The sequence below is a fragment of the Emydura macquarii genome, unplaced genomic scaffold, assembly GCF_026122565.2.
Source record: "Emydura macquarii macquarii isolate MOO-44397 ecotype Brisbane River unplaced genomic scaffold, CSIRO-AGI_Emac_v2 contig_67, whole genome shotgun sequence".
In the NCBI taxonomy this organism is placed as follows: domain Eukaryota; kingdom Metazoa; phylum Chordata; order Testudines; family Chelidae; genus Emydura; species Emydura macquarii.
In genome coordinates this window covers 2,395,151-2,419,681 of record NW_027130204.1, presented here as the reverse complement: position 1 = coordinate 2,419,681, position 24,531 = coordinate 2,395,151, and the positions used below count along the sequence as shown (strand labels likewise).

The following is a 24,531-nucleotide window of genomic DNA, read 5'->3' as shown; positions in this document are numbered from 1 at the left end:
AGGCGTGTTGTAAGCAAGACACAAGAAGTAATTCTTCTGCTCTACTCTGAGCTGATCAGGCCCCAACTGGAGTGTTGTGTCCAGTTCTGGAAACCACATTTTGGGAAAGATGTGGACAAACAGGAGAAAGTCCAGAGAAGAGCAACAAAAATGACTAAAGATCTAGAAAGCACGACCTATGAGCGAAGATTTAAAAACTGGGTTTGTTTAGTCTGGAGAAGAGAAGACTAAGAGAGGACATGATAACAGCTTTCAAGTACATAAAAGGTTGTTACAAAGGGGAGGGAGAAAAACTGTTCTTCTTAACCTCTGAGGACAGGACAAGAAGTAATGGGCTTAAACTGCAGTAAGGGAGGTTTAGGTTGGACACTGGGAAAAACTCTGGAATAAATTTCCCAGGAAGGTTGTCGAAATCTCCATCATTAGAGATTTTAAAGAGCAGGTTAGACAAACACCTGTCAGGGATGGTCCTTAGTCCTGCCATAAGTGCAGGGGACTGGACTAGATGACCTCTCGAGCTCCCTTCCAGTCCTACTATTCTATGAAAGTGTCTATCTGCACAGGGAGGAGTCAGGAATTTATCTTTAAATGGGTTATTCAATTACCAGTTTTCTGGGGTCCAACGACAAGGAACTTGGGGAGACGGTCACATGTTTTCTCTTTGGACCAGATATCCTTGTGCCTCTTATCATCACAGGGATTCTGCAAGATAGAGTGAAGAAATTGATTAGTGAGGGAGCGGATGACTCGAGCCCTGCAAATCGGCGGAGATCTGCTTTATATTTGCGGACCATTTTTTGCACATTGCAAATCAGATGGTCACAAAGGTCATGAATTGACTTTCTGGGACCTCTGGGACTTCTGCGGCAGGGCTTGCGCAGCTGCCAGCCCCCGGGTACTGCCAGATCAGCTGTTAGGCAATTGGAGAGGCTGAACAGCTGTTTGGGGTGGCAGGGACTCAAGAGCTGTTTGGGGGGCTGGCAGCAAATAGCTGATTGGTGATGTGGATACATCTAAAAAAGAGAGTGCGGGTCGGATAGAAGTTTATTCTCAGGAGTGCGGATCCACATATTTATATCTGTGCAGGGCTCTACTGATGACACAACTCCTGGGGGATACAGTGTAACACACGAGGAACAATTCACAACCACATCCCCATTCTGTCTTGTGCCGACAGGCTGCACTACACAGACCAAGACATGGGGACATCTTTAAAAGCACCCAAGTGCTTAAGGAGCCCAAGTCCCCTTTGAAAATGTTACCCACAATTCCTGTCCTAAGTAACCAAGATGTAGGCCCAGCATCACTGCTGGGCAGAGAAGCAATCTCTTCCCTGCTGCTATGTTACAGCACAGCATCTCTAGCAGGCAGACAGCTCTATCTTCATCTGCTAATTAATATGCACAGAGCTGCTGTGCTGGGATGAAATGGAATAAGCATGTTTTTATTTAACCAACATGAATTCTATAGTGTGAAATTACTTCAAGATAAATCACATTATCATGCCTGCAAGCTCTTCCAGCCGCGCCCCGCGCCCCCCTCCCCCCACAGTTACATTTCGCACTAGCTTGCTGTAACAGCAGGAATCCTCAACTATCCATGTCCAGGCCGATGAGAGCTATCTCTGCCCCCAGGAGTGTGGCCTACATCATGTCTTTGGGATCTGGGAGTGATGCCATAAAGGCCACACACATCACCCTTCCGGGCGCTAGAGCCGTAGTGTCACCATGGCAACCCTTCCCACTCCATGTTCTTTCTAAAGCGAGATCAGCCTCCTGCAAGAGGTCACTGGGTGTCATCCTGAATGGCCCAGGGAGATCTGGACTGCCTGCTCACCTGCCACAGGGGGTTCTTCTCCTGGGGAAAGATTTCAAAGTACTTCTTTGCCAGCTGGACAGGGGGCAGAGTCTGCAGGCGAAGATTAGTCCAGCACTGCACAAACTTGACCAGGCTCTCAAACGTGTACAGCCCCAGCCGGTCGTTCCCATAGTTCGACAGGTGCGTCATGAAGATGCTGATCTGCAAACAGGGAAGAAAAGGGCATTTACAAGTCAAGTAACAGCCCTGCGTCGCCCCAGCCTGCGCTCTGCTGCCCTGCTGCATCCCACTGCCAGACAGAAGCTGCTGGCTTCCCAGGCCTGCTCTGGCTGTCTGGGCTGGATGAATGTGCATTCATTGGTTCTAGCCTATGGGGCAAAGGGAAGAAAACAGATTGCTGCCTCCTGGATTACTGCTCTGGAGGCCACACCTCTTCCCCAGGCAAGGGGCTTGCTGGGGAGAGGGGAATGGGTGATTCTCCAATACCCTGTAAAATGTTGAGTGCAGCCCGTGCATGAAGCAGAGCGCGTTCCCTGCCAAAGGCACAGCACGGTTACTAGCTCTGCAGACAGCTGGAACTGGGAGCCCCTCAGCCCTTACAAAACACTGACTGGCCTTCCCCAGCTCCTAACTCTCCCAGCCTCTGGCAAGTACGCTGTGCATTCCCGGAGACAGGAACTCACCTCTCCCAGGAGCTCTGGGCCCGGACACTCGCACCTCAAACATGTTCCCAGCCTGAGCGAGCCAGGGAGCCACCACACTCCAGGTGACCCAGGACAGGTTGGAAGCCAGACTAGGGCCAACGCGGTGTTTAGGCTTCCCAGAGATGCTGAAGGTATTTACAGGGACCCTCTTCAAGCAGTCAACAGTTTGGAAAGCCCCTGTCCAAGAGGAAATCCTGTGTGCTCAAAGCTGGCCTTCCCATCGCTCATGGGGTCACAAGCACTGAGAACAGGGCCCTCCCTGCATGGGCCACGATGTGTCAGCTGGGGCAGGGGACATGGAGACCCCTGAACTCCTGCCTGGCAGAGATGGCTCCGGGTGCTAGGCAGTGGCCTGGTAGGCGCAATCGTGCATTCCAGGGCAGACACAATGCCCTTGCAGGAGCTTCCCAGAGCCCGGTTCTGCGGGAAGCTTCGATTCAACAGCAGCGTAAGGCACAATCTTGGGTTCCCTCTTTAAAACACTAACCAACACTCCAGGACCGAGCCTTGGGGGTGTGGCCAGGGAACAGACATTCTCTACCAAAAGGCCTCCCAGGGAGCGTGGGCATCCCCTGGCTGAACTTCCTGCCAAGTTTAGGGAATGAGACCCTCCCCAAGCTCAGGGGCACGTGCATACCCCTCCCCAAGCCCCCAGGGGAGCACCTCCTGCCCACCAGCGCTGGGATGAGATGCTGTCAGGCCGGCAGCCAGCACGAGCTGGGGCATTCACCCCTGCCTTGCTGAACCTCCTCCCATCGCTGCGCTACTTTGGCCCTCCGACAGTTTGCTTTCAAGACTTTTAGCGCTTGGCTGAAAGTGCTGCCGACTCATGTTCTGCACCCGGCTGTGACGGCTCAGTCCCTGTGACGCTCCAAGGCCAAACCAGAGCAGAGCAACCAGAGAACCTGAGAGCAACCAGAGAACCTCACCCGAAGCACCTTGCACGGGTGCACGAGGGGCCGCGGCAGCCATGTGGGTGCCCACTGCTGGAAAGCTGCGGGGATGGGGAGCAGGTCAGCGTGGCAAGGCGAGGGGAAAGGGCTCCAGAGTAGCTGTCAGGGCATCAGGAGAAAGCAGCCATTTCCTCCAACTCCTTGGATAGACAGGGATCATTGCACAGCGACCCCCTTCCACTTGCCACTGACACACCCTCCTGCTTTGGGCAGGTGATTCAATCACCACACTGGCTCACTCGCAAGACTGCCAGGGTGATGAACGGCGTCTGCAGTGGGGCTGTGACAACTGGATCCGTGGCAGACCTCCAGTCAAATCTCCAGGCCTGCCACCACCAGCTCGGGTAACATCATTGCCACAAACAGCCCCAAGCAAGAGGGACAGCAACCAGTCAAGCCACCCAGGACTTCCACGGCTTCTTCCTAACATGCACGCCCCATCAGATCACCTCTGGCAGCCGGGCCTGGCTTACGCCGGCTGGTCCTGCCAACATAGCCCTGCACAATCCTGCTAATGTAATCCATGACCAAGCCCTGCTCCTCAACTCACCCACGACTAGCTGGGCACTAAGCTCTCCCGTGAAGCACGGCATGATTTCCCCCGCTCAGCACCGACAGGGAGCAGGGCAGACCGAGAGACCCGGAGTTCAGAGAACAGACGATGAGGGTGCCTTTAGGAATATAAAGCAATCAGCCGGGTGGACAGCAGTGGCCTTCATGGCGTGTAGTGTGAACAGAAGGGCCTGCCAGAAGTGCCCAGAAACGTCCCCTCTCTGCTGCTGGGAAGTACAGCCAGGGCACGTGGCAGCTGTATGTAAGCAGCTATTCTCATTCCTGACATCAGGGCTCGCTAGTGGGAAGATCAAACATCATCTGTTGACACTGCAGAGTTAATCATACACACAGGACTCCTGCACGAGTGCCACACTCCCAGGGGGCTGGAAGCACTACAGAGGAGGGCTAAGAGGCTGTGCCCCACGTCTGCTACGGATCACTGATGGCAATGTGGGGCTGGCTGGCTTTCTCCACACGCTGGGATGTCTCTATCAGTGGAGTAAGAGAGCAAAGCTCAGTGCTCCCTCTGCAAACAACAGCCGTGAAGATGTGTTTACAGCGCAGCCTTCTGATGCTCACAGGGATGAAGGGAAAAATACCCAGCAGAAGCCAAGGTGCACTGTGCTCTGGGGACAGTTTTATCTGCTAGAGGACACCACAGCCCTTGAGAGCTCCCAGGGCGGTGTCTGCAGGGGGTAGTCAAGGCCTGGCTGTACTGCAGCGGGGCTGTTGGAGGGATGGAGCGGAGTTCACCTTGCACCAGATAATCTGAGAGCCCACAAATCACAGCCTCTGGGCGAGGCAGTGAGCTCCAGAAACGAGCTGTGCTGGGCTGTTTCCGCTTGTCCAGAGTGATACCTGTGATCCCAATGACACCTCAGACAAAGAAGAGACTGACTCTTTGGACACAGACTTGTGTATTGCCTTCTGCTGAAGGTGATTGGTAAGATGACAACTGCTAACGTAGGTGGATTTGTTGGCTGTATTTTGTGTAAAGGTAATGGCCTCAACGGTGGCCCACACCCAACTTCAGAAATGAAAGCAGGAGTCTCTGCAGCTTGAGCAAGAAAGTCAGGCTGGGTACAGGGGATGCAGAACACACACCAGGAGGTTAAATGAACAGTTATGTTTACTGGTAGGTCAGTTTCAGCCTATGATTGTGTTAGGGACCCAGCATGTGTTATAAGAATTTATGATCATCCTCTCAGCCCTGCCTCTGGCACCAGAGTAGGAAGGTGGATGGATGAAAGAGAAGCAAAGATGAAGAGAGGACTGGATTTCCCGAAGTGCTGTGATCCAACCTAGTCAGAAGGAGGTGCAGATTCTCGGCAGAGGTCCTGAAGGAACTGCAGAGCCACTAATGTTATGTGACAAATCCTGCAAATCAAGTGAGGTGTCCAAGGTCCTATGGCTCCCACCTGTACACTGGACAAAAATAACTCGGTAGTCCCTGATCTGTTAGCCAGACTTCCACCCCACGCAGAATACTGGAGAGCACAGCATGGGAGTCCATTCATGGGTGACTGAAGGAGAGGAATAGCCAGGGTGGGTTGGTGATTTGGGCATCAGGACGCACTCCTCTGATCATTACTTTTACATAACAAAACCACCCTCTTGGATTGAGAGGGGGAGCATGGTGGGTTGCAATCTCCGAATTTCAGCAAGGCCTTTGGCCCAGTGAAACTGCACCTGGGAAAGAGCCCAGGGGTGCCCTCATCAACAAAGCAGACATTGAAAAAGATCGAAAAGAGTAAATAAGAAGAGCTGAAATGATCCAAGGGATCCTGGAATGACTGATTCATGAGAAAAGATGAAAATAAATAAATGCTGTCCCCCTTATGATGTTATACTGCTTATAGGGGTGGAAGATACAATAATGACCCTCTCAACTTTTACAGGATTGTAGTAGCCACCCCAAAAAAGGAGACTTCTATGAGACCCAAGGAGTAAACTGGTTTAAGTTTAATGAAGGACAAATTTGACTAGGAAACTAGGAAAGATACTTGGACCGGAGACAGACCAATGAGAAAGCGGTACATCTTGCTGTGACACAGTCCCCAGGTATCTCTTAGGAAAGAGAAGTTTTGGAACGTTTATAAAGGGGGTGACAGAGGGATGGACTAGGAGATGCAAGGTCCCTTCCAGCTGCATCCATCTCAGTGTTCTGAATGTGCCAGTGACACCCACTGTCACCCCGTTTAGAATCACAGAAGATGAAGGTTGGAAGGGACCTCAGGAGGTCATCTAGTTCCTACCCCTGCTCAAAGCAGGACCAACCCCAGCTAAATCATCCCAGCCAGGGCTGTGTCAAGCTGCACCTTAAAAACCTCTAATGATGGAGATTCCACCACCTCCCTAGGTAACCCATTCCAGTGCTTCACCACCCTCCTAGTGAAAAATTTTTTCCTAATATCCAACCTAGACCTCCCCCACTGCCACTTGAGACCATTGCTCCTTGTTCTGTCACTTGCCACCACTGAGAACAGCCTAGCTCCATCCTCCCTGGAAACCCCTTTCAGGTAGTTAAAGGCTGCTATCAAATCCCCCCTCATTCTTCTCTTCTGCAGACTAAACAAGCCTAGTTCCCGCAGCCTCTCCTCATAAGTCATGTCTTCACCCTCCTCTGGACTCTCTCCAACTTGTCCACATCCTTCCTGTAGCAGGGGGCCCAAAACTGGACACAGTGGCCTCACCATTGCCGAATAGAGGGGAATAATCACTTCCATCGATCTGCTGTCAATGCTCCTACTAATGCAGCCCAATATGCTATTAGCCTTCTTAGCAATAAGGGCATACTGCTGACACACATCCAGCTTCTTGTCCACTGTTGTCTGTAACCCCTTCTCTGGGTTAAAAGGATGGCTGTGGGAAAGCCCCCAGGCACAGCAGGAAGCTGGGCAGAGGCTGGAGGTGCTGGAGGCTGTGTGTTATTCAGGAGTTTGCTGGAGCCAGGCCCTGTGTGTGTTGGGGGAGGGGAGAAGGGAGTGTGAAGCTGCACCAGGCCCAGTTCTCCTGAAAATGCCTCAGCAGCATCACAGGACAAACATGTAACCAACTGTTTCATGCATATCCAAGTTTCAGGGAAACGGACAGGGTGGGGGGAGAAACACACCCTAGCAACAAAAGCCCAGAGGAGGATTTGTCACAGCGCCTGGAGACAAGCCAACCGCAGTTAGCTGCACAAGCAAGAAAGGAAGCCAAGGACTTCTGGCTCAGCACTTTGTTGGGGGAAGATGGCAGCACGGGTAAGAGCTGCTCCAGCGGCTATCTCGGCTCAGCATGTCACCCCTTTCTTCCAATCCTGTACTTGGGGAGGTTTGCTCTGGCTGACCCTGGACTTTGATACCAACTGGCAGGGGACAACAGGGCAGCATGATTTTGAAGAATCCCCGAGTAGCAAGTGCGACTGAGTGGCTGCCCCACCCCCAGCTCTCTCTCTCCCACCCGAGTAGCCATGCAAACTTTCCATCTGCGGGCTCCCACCCCACATTCTCCATGGGCCCTGGTGCCTGGCGCTCCGGCCGTGCTCTCCATGCCGGCTAGCTTACAGGGTTCAACAGCACCGTCAGGAAGAGTTCGCCACCCCGAATGCTTCTGTCCAATTCCTTGGAGCCCCCAGGATATTCGTTGTAGAAGATGGTGTGAGTAAAAAGCCCACACGTCTGGCGAGGCAGCACCTAGGGGAGCCGGAGAGAGGGAGGTTGAGACACAGCGAGCGAGGGACTTGGACATTCCCTCCATTCACACACTCCTCTGGTTCTGAGTAGCAGTGCAGGGGGGTTAATGGGATCTCAGCCTCGTGCTAGCACGCACGACTCTGTCTCCAGCACACGCCCACTGTTGCTGACCATCCATCTGACATGCAAGTCAGGGCGGGCAAGTGCTGCAGACACACCTCCTCAGAAACAGCGCTGGTGTCCGACGAGGAGGTGTTTGCTCCAGCAGAGATGGGGCTTTCCTGGGCCCTGGATACATGGGTTTGTAGACGCGTACTTGCTGGCATTTGGGAACTTTCCTTCTAGAACCTCATGTCTTGCGGATTCTGCACTGCACTGATGCCATTCACAGACACACAACGAACGGGCTCTTACCCCAACACGTTCTCAGTTTTGCCTGATGGTTTTGGGAAGGTTCAGCATGGGGTAGAAGCTCCCTTCCCCCACCCCCACATATACACACACAACTGACTGCCCCTCAGCTCCTCCCAGGATCAACCCAGAGATATTTTAAGGATTCCATTCACCATGATTCCATTATGGATGAATCCTCGCCGGTACCGGGCAGGCCGCAGGTGGGGATACTCCTCAGTGCTGGTCACCTGGATGCCCCAGACAGATTTCCAGGCCTCATAGAGCTGTGTATGGATGGGATAAACCCCTGAATGATGCGGGGCCACAGCATAGCCCAAGTCTGTTGGGATCCCGTGTTCCTGGAAGCAGAATATAGCTTTATCATTCGGTATTTAACTCCCCATTGTCTTTAATGAGCGCCACAGCATCTCTCCCCGTGGAGCAGGAGCTTGTGTGTGAAAGGGGAGTGTTGAGTGCTGACAGAATCTAGCCCCACAGGCAGCAAGGATGCTTATGTATCAGCTGGGGCATTCAGTACTGCAGGAGCTGCTAAACAGCCCATCGGGTCACTCGTGGCTGTGACAAACTGCACTCATTCGTCAGCCCCATCGGTTCTGGTAGCCAAAGCAATCAGTGCCGCTGAAGAGGCAAATCCTGCTCCTATGCTGCCCAGAGCAGAGTCACCAGAGCAGAAAAACAAAACTGCGCCTGCCACCTGTGGACAGCAGCTGGGCTCTCTCTTGGAGAGGGTAAGGCTAGGGAAAGCAGGGAGCAAGGGGGCTGTGCAGAGTGTGGATCGGGGAGTTGGAGCTAGGTATCATATCAAATCAACGGGAAATATTTGAATTTTGTGGCTCTAACTTCATTGAGTGCTTCTGGTGATGACAAGAACAAGGACAGCTTTGCCCTGGTGGTTGACATTGCACCCAGAGCACCCCCGACGGAGTCCCAGCCTGTCAGGCTCACTGGCTGGTGCATTCTGTATTACATGTGTTTAATCGCTCTCTGGGTTTTGTATCTTTTTGCAACGGACTGTCGTGTTTCTGGGCCTGTGTTTGAAAGAAAATAAAATCAGATATTTCAGCAGGGAAGAAAAGAGGTGAATTGTTGTTATAGCATTGTGGTAGTTGTGCTCTGAGTGTAGAAGCGCTTGTGTTACCCAGGGTCAAGAGCTCCAGTGACCTGGGCATGAAATAACAGACTCTTCTTCCAATGGGGCTTGGCTCACAACTAATAACCCCAGAGCATGGGCTGAAGGGAGGCTTGCTTTCAAAGAAACCTGTGGATGATGTTTAACCTCCATGCCCTGTGATGAGAGCATCAAGCAGATGTGGTCCCAGAACTTTCCAGATGTTCGCCCTCCTCCACTTGACAACAGGGAACGTCCCTTCAACAGAAGTGACCCTCTAGGAGGCCAATGTTCTATCTGGAGTGCCTTATGCTACTGATCAGCTGGGGGCAATGCACACCTGGTTCCCAAAAAAACCACAATGACCCAATAAGGACAGAGCAGGAAATGCTTCTTCACAGTCTGAGTTTGTACCACACTTTCAATCCGACGGGAGAAGTAGCACAGAATGCACAGACAGCCAGCGTGCCCCAAACCCCCAGCCAGCACCGTACAACACCGGGAGCCACACTCTGCAATGCACTAGCAGCCACACACTGCTGCTTGAGTGCCAGGATGCACGGTCCCCTGGGCACTAGCGTTGGATGTCAAACTTTTAGCCTGGAGGCAGGCGGAACCAGGCCAGGGATTCACTCAGCTTTCAAATCCAGCAGGATTATCACATTAGTGCCTGGCCTGGCCAGGACACAAATGCCAGTCCCAGGACAAAATGTTTGGGATTCTGAAAAGAAGCGAATGAGCCTCTGGACCATCCTTCGTCACCGCTTACCAGCGCAAACTGCTTGTTGAGCTTCATCTGCTCAGCCAGCACGGTGACATTGTGGAAGAGGTGAGGCTGCATGTGGCTCCACATGTGCGGGAACCACCAGAACTCCTTCCTGTGTTTAAGCAACATGTCATCACCTTCATCTTCCTCATCTGTACCTGCAGGGAGCAGAAGGGACCATGGCAAGAGGATGTCACTGACTCTACAGTGCACCCCTCACTAGTAAGGGTAAGAGTATGGCATGAAGGTCACTCAATCCATGACTACCCGCCATCTCTGTGACATTTTCTGCTTCAGCTGGGGGTTAGGGAGGAGGGACAAGAGCTGTCAGCTGGCGGCTCTCTGCCTGTGGGCAGGGGAGACCCAAAATTCTGAGCCGCAGCCAGCAGCAGGGCACCCATGGGGGGGGGGGGGGGGGGGGCCCCGTCCCTGGAATTTCCTTCTGCTACAGACCCTGGAACTCCGAGCCGCTGTAGGTGGTCAAGGCTCCCAGTTGCTGCTGGCAGCCCCTGCAGCCGTGGGGGGCCCCCTGGAGCATGGAGCTGTCCAGAGCTCCCAGCCCTGCGCCCAGCCTCTGCAGGCAGCGAGGTGCACCTGTGTCACTGCTCTCATCCCACCCCCCCCCAACCTCCAGTCAGCCCCATTTTTTCCTAGATATTTTTAGTAAATGTCAGGGACAGATTGCGGCTTCCGTGAATTTTTGTTTATTGCCCATGACCTCTCCCTGGCTTTTACTACAACCAACCAACCCACCCACCCACCCACCCACTCGCTCACTGCTGGCGGCACAATCATCCTGCTGGAGGCAGCCCTCACAGCACTTTGGAAGCGCAGGCTGTTCCGAGCGCCTCAATACGCTCTCAGGAGCTGGCACTGCCACCGCCGGAGCTGGCTACCTGATGGACACAGGCATGGGAGATGCGGGGGGAGGGGTGGCAGGAGCTTACCTGTGTGGTAGAACTTCCCAGAGAAGCCCAAGTTGAAGGTGAAATTGGGGACTAATGTTCTCAGCTTGTTCTGGGTGTTCAGAAGAGCCTGTTCGGATGCAATGGGAGAGAGGAAGATTCACATTCAATTGCTCAGTCACATCTGGGTTGGCTGGCTCCAGTCCGGGCTGGGAAAGAAGTGGAGCAGCACAGAATCCTGTTCTCCTGCATTGTGGCCAGGCACCACGTCCCTGGAGCAAAGCCCCAAGCAGGCCACGCCAGAGAGGAATTTCCTCATAATCTCACCCTGAGGGACCCCACCTTGCTTCTCTGGGTGAGATGTGGCCGAAGCTCCATTACATGGAGTCTAGTCTTGTCGGCCACACAACCGGGTCAGCCCAAAGGCCACAATCAGGTAAGACCTCCTTGTCCACGGCCTCAGAACTACTGACTTGTGCTGACACAGAGAAGGGCAGCAAATCCCACTGCAACTCCTTATGGCGTCCCAGGCCCAACATCAAGGCTCCCCTCCAAAGCTGGCTGGGACTGCGCTGTAGCGCTCCCACGCCCCCCCCCAGCAGGCTAATGGAAAGCAAGTTTGTGTGTGCTCGGCTGGGTCAGGACTTGAGAGTCCAGGCTACAGAGACCAAGGGGAGCTTTCAGTGATACTGAAGGGATAAACTGAAGGAGGGCAGCCTGCTTTAAAACGGGACCAGAGCTCCCAGACCTACTTGCAAAGGGAGGCTGGATATATTGCCCTCCCCTCCCAGCTGACCCTGCCACCGGCTGTGTGCTTCTGAGAATGCTGTTAATGCAGCTCTCTCCGGTGCATTTCTTAATCAAAGAGGCACCCAGCAGGAGTGCTGGGGCAGGTGAATTAAGAATTGCCTGGACTGGAGATGGCCTAGTCCCAGGCAGTTATTTACTTTTTAATAGTTCTAAAAAGTGCCGGATCGGTGACGGCACCAAGGTGAAGGTGGTGACCTAGCAATAGCAGACCTGGGCTAACGCTAACATGCAGCGAGGGGGCCACATGGAGTGTGTACACAGCAACTCTGGACTGCCAGCACAGAGCAGAAGATCTCCCAGCAACATTTCACAAGTTCCTACCAGTGTTGGAGAGAACATCAGGGCTGCCCCAGCATGGCTCAGGCCACAAGATCTCCTGCTAGCAAAAATCACATCCCCAAGCCCAACCTCTCATGCCATGGAGGGCCTGGCTTTACTCCCTACCACTCAGTCACTAACCAATTGGCATGCATGCACATCACTGCGATAGCAGTTATTTCCCAGGGGTGCCCCGTGGGCAGTGCCCATGACACTGATTCAGTAACTCACTCTGACTGACTTCCACCCGCTGCACACACCCATCCCTTGGAGAGTGAGGGCAAGTGCCGGAAGATGTAGGAGTTTGTCATCTGAGCCCACCAGAACTCTTCAGTACAAATCTATAAACTGCACTAACTGCTGGGGAAAATTCCGCCTCCCTTCTCGCATGCCTGTGCTTCAAGGTGAGAGCCAAGAGGAGGAGGAAGGAAAGAGGGGTTCTCAGTGCTGGCTAGCGACACATCGTAGGGTGCTGATCAGCAGCACCACATTGATTATTTCTGGAGGGTCAAGCACGTGTTTGAAGCTATCCAAGAGCCTGCACTAACCCAGCCACCCAACCCCTCTGTTCAAGAGGCTGCTGGCCGCCTCTCTTCTCCAGCAAGAAAGGCCAAAAACTTCAGTTCCCCCTCACCTCACTCATATGTCAATGGCAACAAATGCAGATTTAGCCTGGGATGAGGGGTAAGACCAATATTAAAGGCTAAGCTACAATCCCTGCCATGCTCATGGGATTAGCTCATTGCCGACCCCCATCGGGAACAGATGCTTTAGGGGAAATATGGTCTATGACATCTTCTGGGACCTAGTGCAAGGGCTAACCAACACTAGATGCTCTAGAGCAGCACAGCAAAGATGCTCTATGCCACGGGAGAGCTCTCCTGTCAGCTTAATATAACCATGTCCACGAGCAGCAGTGGCTATGTTGTGGAAGAAGCTCTCTTCCTGACACAGCGCTGTCCACACCGGTGCTTAGGTTGGTGTAACTTACTTCACACGGGACAGTGGCTTATTCACACTCCCGACGTAACTTGTAATGTAGACAAGCCCTAAGTGCCTTTCGTGCTCCAGAAAAGGAGAGCCTGGCAGTTCCAGGACCAAAGGCTTTTCGTTCACAGCGCAGGACAGCACGGGCAATGGTGCTGCAAGGCTGAATCTCCACACCTGCTCTGCGCCAGGCATCTCTGTCTGTGGTGTGGACACCTGATCCACCAGGGGTTAGACTGAGATCACACAGGGCACCACCCATGGCTCAGCGCAGCGGCTTTTGGCCACACCAAGCAACCAAACAAGGGGAGGCAGTCCCTGTGCTACCCAGCTGCCCCTACCCCGCTAACCTAGCCGTGAACACCTCCAGCGCCATCCAGGCCGCTGCTCTCTTCTGTGCTGCAGTGAAAGGTGTCTCCAGCTACTCCGCTTTGCCGGGAAGGCGAGAGAGATGAGAAGGGATTTAACATTCCTCTGCAGAGGGAGGTGTAAAGCCCGGCTTGGGTTACCATCACAACGCAGCTGTCAGCTAATTAATCCTAAATAACTCTTCTTCAGAGAGGGCAGAAACTACTGCTTACAGCGAGGGACCCTGTGGAAGAAAGAGGCAAAGGGAGCCCAGGAACTCAGACCTCGTAGAGTACTGTCATGCTGCTTTCCGGGCAAGTCTGTCCTTAATGATGCACTAGACCTTCTACCAATTACTGGTCCTTGCATAAGAGCGCCCTCAGAAAGCAGCACGACAGTTTTAATCCCAGTTGCACAAACTCCCCTCTGTGCAGGATAAGAGAAAGGGCAGGAACCAACCAGGGGCTGCTGTGGAAATTCCTCCAACCAAGGATGCATTAACTTACTCCTGATGAACGAATATAAATAGGTGAGTGATCCCTACTCAGGAAAAATGAGCGTGGGGAAATGATGGTATTTATAATGGAAAGGAGAGAGTGGGGACCGGCAGTCAGGAAACCTGGCTTCTAGTCCCATCTCTGCCACTCACTCATCTTGGAGCGTGCACTTAGTTTATCTTTCCCTCCCTATCTGTAGAACAGGCCAGGTGTAATACTACCCGCTTCTTAGGGGTAATTCATTACCATCTGTAAGGTGCTCTGACAGGAAAGGCACCAGAGAAGGGCATAGCGTTACACTGACAAGTACACGAAGCCAGTTGACAACTGCAGGCAGTTCCTCCGCCCTGCACTCCAGAAACTGCTCACAACACTGAACTTCGCCTGCTAAAGATGACCTGTGCTCGGCTCTGTCTCCTTTTCAGCAGCCTGACACAGGCCAGGAAACCTGCCTCTGGACTCCAGCAAACTCAGGCCAAGCCTTATTCTTGCTTTGAATCCCATGGAGAGCTCTGAGTATCTCTATTTGGTATCTTCTACTCACCACCCTTCTGAGGTTCCCATGGGCATGTAATAATCCGGTTCGTTAGCTGGCCGGAAGGGTCCCTGTTGGCTAACATGTAGTATGGGCTCCAGGAAACAAGAGACTGGATTCCAAGTGCAGATCACTAGCCAGCCCAGCCCAGAGCCAGTCGACCTTACAATTGCTATAATCTGATGGAGAATGTCTTCCAGATTCCAAGGCCTGAATTTTCAGATGCCTCAATCCAGCCTGCTATTTCGCACCAGTAATCAGCAGGCACAAACCATGGATACCTAAATTCCAATGCCCAGATTTGTGGGCACAACCAAGATGATGTCTAAATTCTATCACTTGGGCCTGCAATTACACCCCCAACTGGGGGTCTTAAAAAACTATCCTTGGGCTCTAGATATTTATTTTAAAACACACAGCGGAAAGAAGTTAAAAGACAAGCCCCCATTTTGGTGTGACCCTTTTAAAACAAAGTCAGCATGCTCCCACTGTTGGCTCTGCAGAAGAATTCACCTACAATCACTACAAACTCCCGATAATGCTGGTATATAGACACAGCCCTTTGTATGGGGTTTAGGAATTCTGGGGGGGGGAGGGGGAAGGGGAGGAAGAGAAAGAAGAGACAAATTAGCCCTGACTCTATCTTGTTTAATGTGGTTATTTAAGCTGCCAACCCTTTTCTAACACAGCATATGGTCCTAGACATCATAATGTTCTATGGCTGAACTGTCCTTTATATGACTGGGTTTTTAGATGTAAAACATTTCACTGAAGAGAGCACTTACAGTGATTTTCGCTATTCAGCACAAAACCTGACTCCCCCTGTCCAGCTAAAAAATGAACAAAAATGCAGCAAAAGAAAAGAAAGCTGAAAAGAGACAGGTAAGGAAGAGGAGTCTGGGGGGGAAGAGGAGGAAAGAAACAACAAAATTGAGGGAGGGGGAAATGTGCAGAAGAAACAAGAGAGCACTGCACACAGAAAAGCAGGAGGGAGGAAGGCAGGGCATCCATCTTGGCTCTGAACTGCTGACAGCCCTTCCTGGCATACTGGACTGCAGCTACTTTGAGAATTTTCTGCAGTTCTCCCACTGTTGGCCCAGCACTGGTGCAGCTCAATGGTGGACGCACTAGTGCAGACAAGGCCCAAGCATTTTTAGTGCTCCCAACAATGCTAGCACCAGTGAGAATTGCTAAATGTTTAGGCAAGGCCAGCCTGTAGGATTCAAAGCACCAGGATGCCCCAGCCACCCTCAGGCAGTCATCTGAATTTCTTTTTTCTAACTACCTTCACCAGTGACATGCAATTATAGGCCTATGCCATCAGGTAAGCTCCCAGACTCACAAAACAAGACTGCTCACCAACTGACTAAATGCTCAAAGGAGCAAAAATTGGGCTTGGGTTTGATTTTTTTTGGAGGGGAGGCAGCAGCACTTATTTCCGATACATAAAGAGGGCCTGAAAGGATCAGGGAGGTCAGATAGAAAAAACAGAGTTCTGTTGTATTAGAAATATCTGGTCTTGACTTCCAGTTTTGCTGGAAGATTCTGTGGCAGCCTGGAGAACTAGCAGGGTTATGGATTTGAAAGAGTTTGAAAGCTAAACAAGTGAGAGGAGAAGGGAGTCTCAGAATGCTGGAAAACGTCTTTGTTTTTGTGGTTAACTATGTAACTCCATTTCCTGAGAACGCTTGGGAGAAAAGTTCACCCTGTGAAAGGTCCAATGCTTTGACTTTAACTGAAGGCTGAGAAACTCCCACATCAATCTTTCAGCAAGAACAAGTAGTCAAGGGCTAATATTTATAACATAAAAACAAGCAGGAATTTTTTAAAAAAGAAAATCATTCAGACCTCCTTTATGTCATAAAGGAAAACATTCCCCCTGCCCAAGTCACCCATAACTGGCACACATTTGGCCAAGGAACATGAGGGTTTTCTTCCGCAAGCCATCATCCGTGGGATCGACAAGAGTTCCTTGAATGCAGATCTGTGAATTGAAACAGCTTGGCTGAGCCAGCAGTCATCTCTGGGATTTAAAGCAACATCCTCCTTCCCAATCTGTCCTCCCCACCCACTGTTCTCTAATCTAAACTTCGAAATAAAGAGCTGTGGTGTTGCAGTAATGTCCCTGAAACACAGAGTTCATGTTAAAAGCCGAAAGAAACACCAGCTGTTTGTCACTGTTAGATTCCCCTGCCCTCCCCACAGCGCAAGGCCATTAACAAATCCATGAAGTTATTTCTCGTTTTAAAAAATAAAAATTCATTAACCTCTCTTGGCTCTGCAATCATAGAGCCTCTTTTAAATGGCTAAATCTGGGCTTTATCTGCTTTGCCTGAGATTCTCCTTTTACTGATCTCAGATTATTCCTCCATTTCACACAGTTAAAACCCAAAAGGAAACCTCTTCTGGAATTATCTGATCTGGGTTTGTTTTTAAAATCACTAGAGCAGACTTGTGTCCTGTCTCCAGTGCTTGGACCAACTGTCCCCTAGGGTCAGTGCTCTGCACAGCTATGAGTGGGGCCCCCCTTTCCCAGTTTGGGAAGGGTTGTCCTGGGTGGGACAATGTAGACCAGTGTCCTTTGAGCTGGGCTTTTATGACATATGAGCATCCCAAAACACAGGGCTGCAACCAGGACTTACAGTGCCTAGGGCAGGCCTGGTGAGTGCGTACATATACAGAAATAATGGTTTGTCACATCCTGTCAGCAACCACTTACAATACCTGCCCCGTGTTTCTCTGTTCCTGAGCTTGTGCCTTCTCTCTTTCCCCCTTTATCTCCCTCCTACCCTCGTTTCCTCTCCAAATTCCACCCCACTCTCTCTCCAGCCTGTCCTTTTCTCGACTCCTTCCTCAGTTACATCATCACCACTCAGTCAATCACCCAGGGCCATGATCAATGAACCTTAAAAATGGTCCCCCTCCTACTCTCCAGCAGTGAGGCGGTGGGGAGAGCTCCTGGACTGAGCCCTGGGAGCTGCTCTGTGCATCTACCCCCAACCCTTATTCCGGGCTTGCTGGACACTCCTCCTTCCATAGGTGCCCTGCAGGGCTGGGGGTGGGCGAACTGAAAAGAGCAGGTGAATACACTGAGGGGACAAGAGAGCCCCTCACTCTCCCAACTCAGGGCTGCCCTAAAAGGGCTGCATCGGTTGCATTGGTTGGCCAGCGGAGTTCTACAATGCGCCCGGCAGCTGCCTTCACAGTTGAGAGAGGACTACAGGCCTCTCTGCATGTGATGCTCTCAACAGAGGTTGCTCAGACCAAGATGTAGCATTGCATTGTGGGACCCCCCGGGGCTCCACTGCTAGGTTGAAGATGAGGAAGAGCAGATGCTGCAGGCACTCTCATCTTTAACCTCCAAGTGCAGCTCTTCAGGGCTACAGGTCCCAGGCTTTACCTCCACATCAGACACCTTCATGCGAGTGCCCTCCTTGCCCACAAATATGTCATCGATGTCCACAAGGGTGTAGCGATCAAGCGTGAGACAAAGGCGCTTGCCCGTCAGGTAGGCAATGGCGTCCACAAAAATGAGTTTGTGCAGCCAGAAGCTGAGGTTGTTGCCAAAGAGTACCCGCTGGATCCCATCATGCAGGCCCAGGTCCTGCACGACGGTGGCATGCAGGGCTTTGTGGGTGGCCAGGTGAGTAATGGACTCCGAGGACTTTGTGCTGGCCAACAGCACAGGCTCGTAGGTGCTGTGGTTTGACTGGAATACGGTCCAGTCATCACCGGGCAGGGGGCCCTGATCCACCTCATTAGCCCGGGTGACGTAGAGCAGGGGGGCACTGGGGTTGATGTGATAGTCCCGCAGCCCCAGGTTAGAGTGTAGGAAGAGGGGGAAACCCTTGAGCTGAGCACTGAGCAGGCTGTTCTCATTGGCTTTGAAGAAGCCTATGATCCCCACTCCATACTCCACACAGTATTTGTCCAGCAGCTCCCGGTTCCAAGCGTCTAGGTTCACATATTTAAGGACATTCTCATAAATAATAAGAGCATAGCGACCCCTGTCTTTGTCTGTCAGGGTGGGCATATCCCCCTTGCCAGGGGCAATCTCGGTCCTGTATTTAAACCGGCTGGACTCCAGGATGGCCACAATTTCCTGCCCCAGCTGGGAATAAATGCTTTCCACAAAGACTAGCACCACAGGATCAGTGCGCGAGGTGTCAACGGACTTGGTGAGCCTCCAGCTGGCCTGCGGTGGTACTGGGGCCCTGTGCTGGTTGCTGCAGTCACTGAAGGGCAGGGGTGGCGGCTCCTTGATTTTGGGGCTGTTGGTGACGTAGTAGGCCAGGAAGCACATGGAAATCAGGCTGAAGGCGATGAGCAGCAGGATCAGTCTGTGGAGCTCCAGCTGTCGCACGTGCCGCACCACTTTCCACAGCTGAATCATGATGAGGCGGGCAAGCCACCCCTCCTCAAGCTTTGCACTCAACTCGCCCGGGAGATCTCCAGCGCCAGCGTGGCAGTGCCCAGCGGCGTCTTATGGAGAAGAAACCGTGGCTGCAGAGAGAGGGAAAGCTAAAGCAAGCAGCTACGAGACTAGACTCCCAGGGATCTGCCATTTATCTCAAGTAACCATGGTCCTCAATGCCCATCGCTCCTCCGTCTGCTGCCCCCGCCGCCACTCCTCTCGCTCAACCAAGTCCTTGGGAGGATAGGGTGCTTATAAAGGCCTTCGTTTCCCAGACCAAATCAGTCAGCCATCCTGTGTGCCAGCGTGCGGAGCCAGGGAATCCACCTGGCAGTTTATTCCTCAGCTAGCCGCTTGCCATTCACATGATGGCACCTTCTAGCTACACCCTGCAATTGAAAAGAGAGACAGACTTTCAGTAAGTGGTCAGAATATTTAGCAGGCGAGGGGGGCTCAAAATGGTAAGATCAGCAGGGCTGGGGTAGCGGATGGGCATGGAGGCAAGGGAAAGGCAATGTGTTGGCCAGTCACGGATCACACCCAGCCTCTGGCGATCTGAAATGCACCATCAGTAAAGGAACCCGGGTGAGCTGGGGAATGACTGTGCAGGGAACAGTGATGGTGCTATTCCCTCCGGTGGGATTCTCACACTGTGATAAATGGAGCCTATAGCATTTGCCACTGAGTGCCCAGCCCTTCTTTTGCCCTCAATAACACAAGAGAGGAATCCCCTCCTACCCAGACCTCCCTTTCACAATCATCAGCAGCATTACGTGGACCTCACGTTCCCCTATGTAACCTATGCTTGTCATAACCATGTCCCCCCCACGGCAAGAGAAGGGGATTAACTCAGTGCCTGCTTCCTTGTGGACTCTGGGGGTACTGCGGTCCCCACTCCCCAGGCTCTCTGACTGCAGCTAGTGTCTCCCTCCTCCACCGTTGGAATGACGCGATCCCGCACTCCACCATTTCCACGCCCTGCCTCCTGCTTCCCACGGGGGACACAGCTCCTCCTAAACGCTCAGACGGGTCCCTTCAAGTCCCACTGTCCCCAGAGAGAGCACGTCCTCCCTACAGGCAGCCCGCGAGCTACAAAAGGCAAAGGCTGGGAGAGCAGTTTCCTTTTTACATGTGAGGAGAGGGGGCCTCCCATATGTGCCTCCGGTGATGCCTTTTCCCAGCATAGAAACTCTGATGCTCAGGCTAGTCGGACAGCTTTCATTTGAACACGTGCACACACAGCCAGTGAAATGTGCATGACTAACAACCTTGGAGACTGTTGATCTTCCTGATGGGCTCCTGGGTGCAAACTTTCCGAATGACTGGCCTGGGCTGTCCCCGGCACTTCTAAGGATGAGAGGGGAGTTCAGTTAGCCTTTGGGCTCTGCTGAGACTGCCAACAAGGGCAATTAGCGCCAAGGGACTGGATGGCTGTGGGGGTGGGAACACCTGTTTCACCTCCCTCTTCCTCCTGCATTTCACACAGCCCATCTTTCAGCCCCACACAGCTGGGGGTGCACTTGGGCCAGGTTAAGGCTGTATATCTCACTGCCAATCCCCCAGCTCGCCTGTCATAGAATCACAGAAGATTAGGGTTGGAAGGGACCTCAGGAGGTCACCTAGTCCCTCCTCCTGCTCAAAGCAAGACCAACCCCGACTAAATCATTCCAGTCAGGGCTGTGTCAAGCTGGGCCTTAAAAACCTCTAAGGATGGAGATTCCACCACCTCCCTAGGTAACCCCTTCCAGTGCTTCACCAACCTCCTAGTGAAAAAGCTTTTCCTAATATCCAACCTAGACCTCCCCCACTGCAACTTGAGACCATTGCTCCTTGTTCTGTCACTTGCCACCACTGAGAACAGCCTAGCTCCATCCACCCTGGATCCCCCCTTCACTTCCCTCAGCCTCTACTCATAAGTCACGTGCTCCAGCTTCCTAATAATTTTCCTTGACCTCCACTGGACTCTTTCCAATTTGTCCCCATCCTTCCTTTAGTGGGGGGCCCCAAAACTGGACAGAATACTCCAAATGTGGCCTCACCGGTGTCGAATAGAGGGGAACAATCACTTCCCTCGAACTGCTGGCAATGCTCCAACTAATGCAGCCCAATATGCCATTAGCCTTTTTGGCAATGGGGCACTTTTTACACTAGCAGCCTGGTTTCACCACATGCTGGTATTTTTACTGGACAAGATCCGCATGAGGATGGACAAGCACCAGTCCCTCCAAGATGCAAATACCAGGGAAGTTACAAGATCTGCCCTGATTTCAAAATCACTGCTTCTGCTTCTGTCTCCTTGCCAGAAACACGGCTACCTAATTCAAAGCAGCTTCCAAGGCACTTGCCACACAGGATACAGTTACATTTGCTGGGTTGCACATGGATCTCACTCACTCTCACGCACACCCACCCCTTCCCAGCCCAGACAGATGCTGACCAAGCACCAGGGCCTTGTAACAAGGAAGTGCCAGATGTCCCACACTGACTCAGTCACACGACCACAATGAGCTCTTTCTGACTTTCACCAATAAACCCGAAACACACAGCTGCACAATGCACACACAAACAGTTCCTTCCCCCAATGCAACGGGCACAGCATGAAGAGAAACGAGGTGGTGCTGAAGTGGACCATTCAGCAGTTTTTCCCTCTGCTTAGCCTTTTTGCTCTGATTCTGATTATTCTGATGTAATTTGATTAGCTCTATTTGTCTCTAATTGTAAAGCAGACATAGGGCCTGTTTACCAAAGCAGGGCTTTAAAAACAAAGACACTGAGTTTGTAATGTGAATCACACAACGGAAACACATCTACATCAGGGAAAAGACCAGCTCACAGATGGGGCCAAAAATGAAACTCCAAAGGATCCCACTAGACTACCTTCCAAACTCTTGTATAGCTTGAGACAGAGACGACAAAGCAAGTGGGTTGATAGAAAATACGCAGCAGCAGCACCTTTTACTGGGTGGGTGGGGGCAGAATGCTCTTTCCTGTCAGTAAAATTCGCAATGCCTTTGTGATCTTGGCATGCGTTTTCTGCAATAATTCCTAGCTTGTGATTTCATCAGGGCAGGGACTAGCTCTTTGCATGTGTTTGTGCAGTGCCTAACGCTGACTAAGGCCTCAAGATATTGTAATATAAAATGCATACTTTACAGATGGGGAAACTGAGGCAAAGCAAGAGTGACTTGCTTAAGAGGTCACACTGGAAGGGTCAGGATGACGCTAACCAAGAATCACCTGCTGTAATCCTAGACAGCCCTCTTCCCTGACAGGGCTGGGTTCAGGAGTCCAGTCCAGCCAGCGGGAAGATGATGCATTGCCTTTATCACACCCACACTGGCTGTTTCCGAAAGCCTGGATTGTAGATACGTGTACCGTGTGGCGGGGCTCAGCACCTCTGAAAGTCAGGCTCTAAGTCTCTCAAAGCTGGGCAGCTGAAAATGCAACACCAAGACTCACTCCACCATGAACCTTCCCACTCTATCTCTGCAAAGGAGGCCCCCTGCACCATCAGCCTGTTTGGCAAAAGATCTCTGGGGTCACTTTAAATTGAAACGGGACAGCACTGAAAGGAGCCACTGTTTCAAAGAGAGTGGGCAGTAGCTGGACGGAGAGAGCCAATGTGCTGTGTCCTTCCTGTCGGGGAAGTTCCTGAACTGCACTTGGGCATTACAACCCACACGTCAGTGGGCATTAATTGCTATGAGAAACCACCTTTAGTCTGCTTCCGCAAATGCACTTCCAAAGCCCACTGGGGTCCTCACATCCGCAATCCTGCCTGTGGGACGGGGTGGGATTGAGAAGCCAACTGCGCACCAAGTAGTTCACCTTTTCCTCATCCACCTCTGCCTGGGCTGCCAGGAAACACTTCATCTCCACATACGGCACAAGAAGTTCTTCTTGCAAGGATGACTTTAAGAAGGAGGTACGGCAAGGAGCCCCTGGGCTGCATGGAGGGGTTACCAAATAAATGCTGATTGGACAGGATTTGCAACCCAGGGGCCACTCTAAAGGAAGATCCCACAGTCCCTGTGGCACTGATCTCTAGGGAAGCCTGACAGTGCATTGCAACTCTCTCACCACAAAAAACAGCCGGCAAAACAGCACTAATTCACTTCCTTAATTCTAGTCACCCATCTCTCCACCCTCCCTGTTCAGTGCTGAATGGTGACTCACCTTCCATCGCCTGTTGACACTTCTCAAAAGGAGAACTGCAGGACAACTGGATTGTTCCTTTTAAAACTGGGCTGAGCTGGGATTTAAGCTACACTGCTGCACCTGCAGTGCCCAGCTGAGGGGCAAGAGGGAGAGGATACCCCCTGCACTGGAGACTTCTGAATCATGTCAGTGTTTGGATAACAATGACTCCATTCAATGGTCCAGCGAAGCTCCCAAACAAGCCCCCATTTGTTACATGGGTGAGCGCAAAAAAACAAATTAAAGAGAGGCCTGTATCAGCTTGCTGCTCAAGAATCTGTCAGCTCTGATCTCTCTAACAAGGCCTCACAGCCAGAAGCCATGCCATCTGGCACGCCACGCACTGAGCTCTTTGGGGACTGCATCAGCTGGTTTAGTTAAGACAAAAACAAAATAAAAGCACTACAAAAATGACATCAGGAATGGTGAGGGAGGCGTCCAGCAGCCACCCTTATCCGAACTGCCATGCCCAGGCAGATTTCCAGGGGAAGGAATTAAACAGTTCCCTCTTACAGGAGAAGAAATTACCTGTCCCTTCCTGTGTAGTCAGACTCATTAGGACCTAAGACTTCAGAAATATCAAATTCATGGAGAAATCAGGGTTCGTTCCAGTCGGGGTGTAAGCTTGCCAAGACCGCTTGATCTCAAAAGGTGTAGAAGCGGGAGGTCAGAATGTGCAGCCAGGACTGAAAATTACAAGGTCCCAGACTCACTGTGTTCATTCCTGCCAGAGAAGCACCACTAGATGAATGTGCCAATGACAGGTTTAAGGTCAGCTCTCTCACAAATCACCAAGGCTAAACCAAACGCTTGATGCCACTTTGAAGTTCAGATTCTCAGTTCCATAGTGACACACAGCACTAATGGGGAATTTCAGCTGTCTGTGAAATAATCAGCAATAAAATCATATTGCAACTGTAGTAGTATAAAAGCAAGATGGTCATCAGGATGATGTGATTTTAGATCTGCTATGCAGTCATCTGTAAAGGCCTGGAAATTCTTTAGTGGGATCAGTACAAAAGCTCTCAAGCCTAGTATACAGTAGTTACAGAAGGAATCTAATTGATTTTTCTAGTCCATTCTATTCCACCTTAACACACCATCTCCCGGGGAACACCGCTCTTCCTTTTTAAGAACAAGCATTTTTTTAAGCAGAATTTCCAAATTCTTGCTGTCATCATGATAAAAACCAAAACACCACCTTGCTTGTCAGACAACCCTGCCTCTGCACTGCTCTCCAGCTGTCTCTGCACTAGGGTTTGGAGCTACAGGACCACGGTTACCAACCCCGGACGGCTCCCCCTCTGCTGCGGCTGTGCAGAGTCAGATCACTAGTATAGACAGGTAGCTCCAAGTGCAGAATGAGCGGCCCGCCCTTGGTAGGCTGAGGGGCTGGTTACTCTGTGTGGAACAGTTAATGGTGTATTTAAACGCAGGAGTGGCTGGGTGAGGTTCTGTGGCCTGCATTGCGCAGGAGGTCAGACCAGATGATCATATTGGCCCCTTCTGACGTTAGAGTCCATGA

The 24,531-nt window shown here is 51.7% G+C and overlaps 1 protein-coding gene across 4 annotated transcripts in view; it reads right to left on the bottom strand.

Moving 5' to 3' along the window:
- NDST2 (N-deacetylase and N-sulfotransferase 2) overlaps nt 1-24,531 on the bottom strand; it is a 189,996-nt gene that overhangs the window by 9,576 nt on the left and 155,889 nt on the right. For all 4 annotated transcript variants that reach the window (XM_067537714.1, XM_067537727.1, XM_067537719.1 and 1 more), the window contains 7 exons: nt 17,796-19,198; nt 10,943-11,030; nt 9,999-10,153; nt 8,274-8,459; nt 7,579-7,707; nt 1,837-2,019; nt 606-702 (listed from right to left, as the gene is read on the bottom strand). In XM_067537714.1, the coding sequence (XP_067393815.1) occupies nt 606-702; nt 1,837-2,019; nt 7,579-7,707; nt 8,274-8,459; nt 9,999-10,153; nt 10,943-11,030; nt 17,796-18,788 (1,831 nt within the window). In that variant the 5' untranslated portion in view covers nt 18,789-19,198. The remainder of the gene's footprint in view (nt 1-605; nt 703-1,836; nt 2,020-7,578; nt 7,708-8,273; nt 8,460-9,998; nt 10,154-10,942; nt 11,031-17,795; nt 19,199-24,531) is intronic.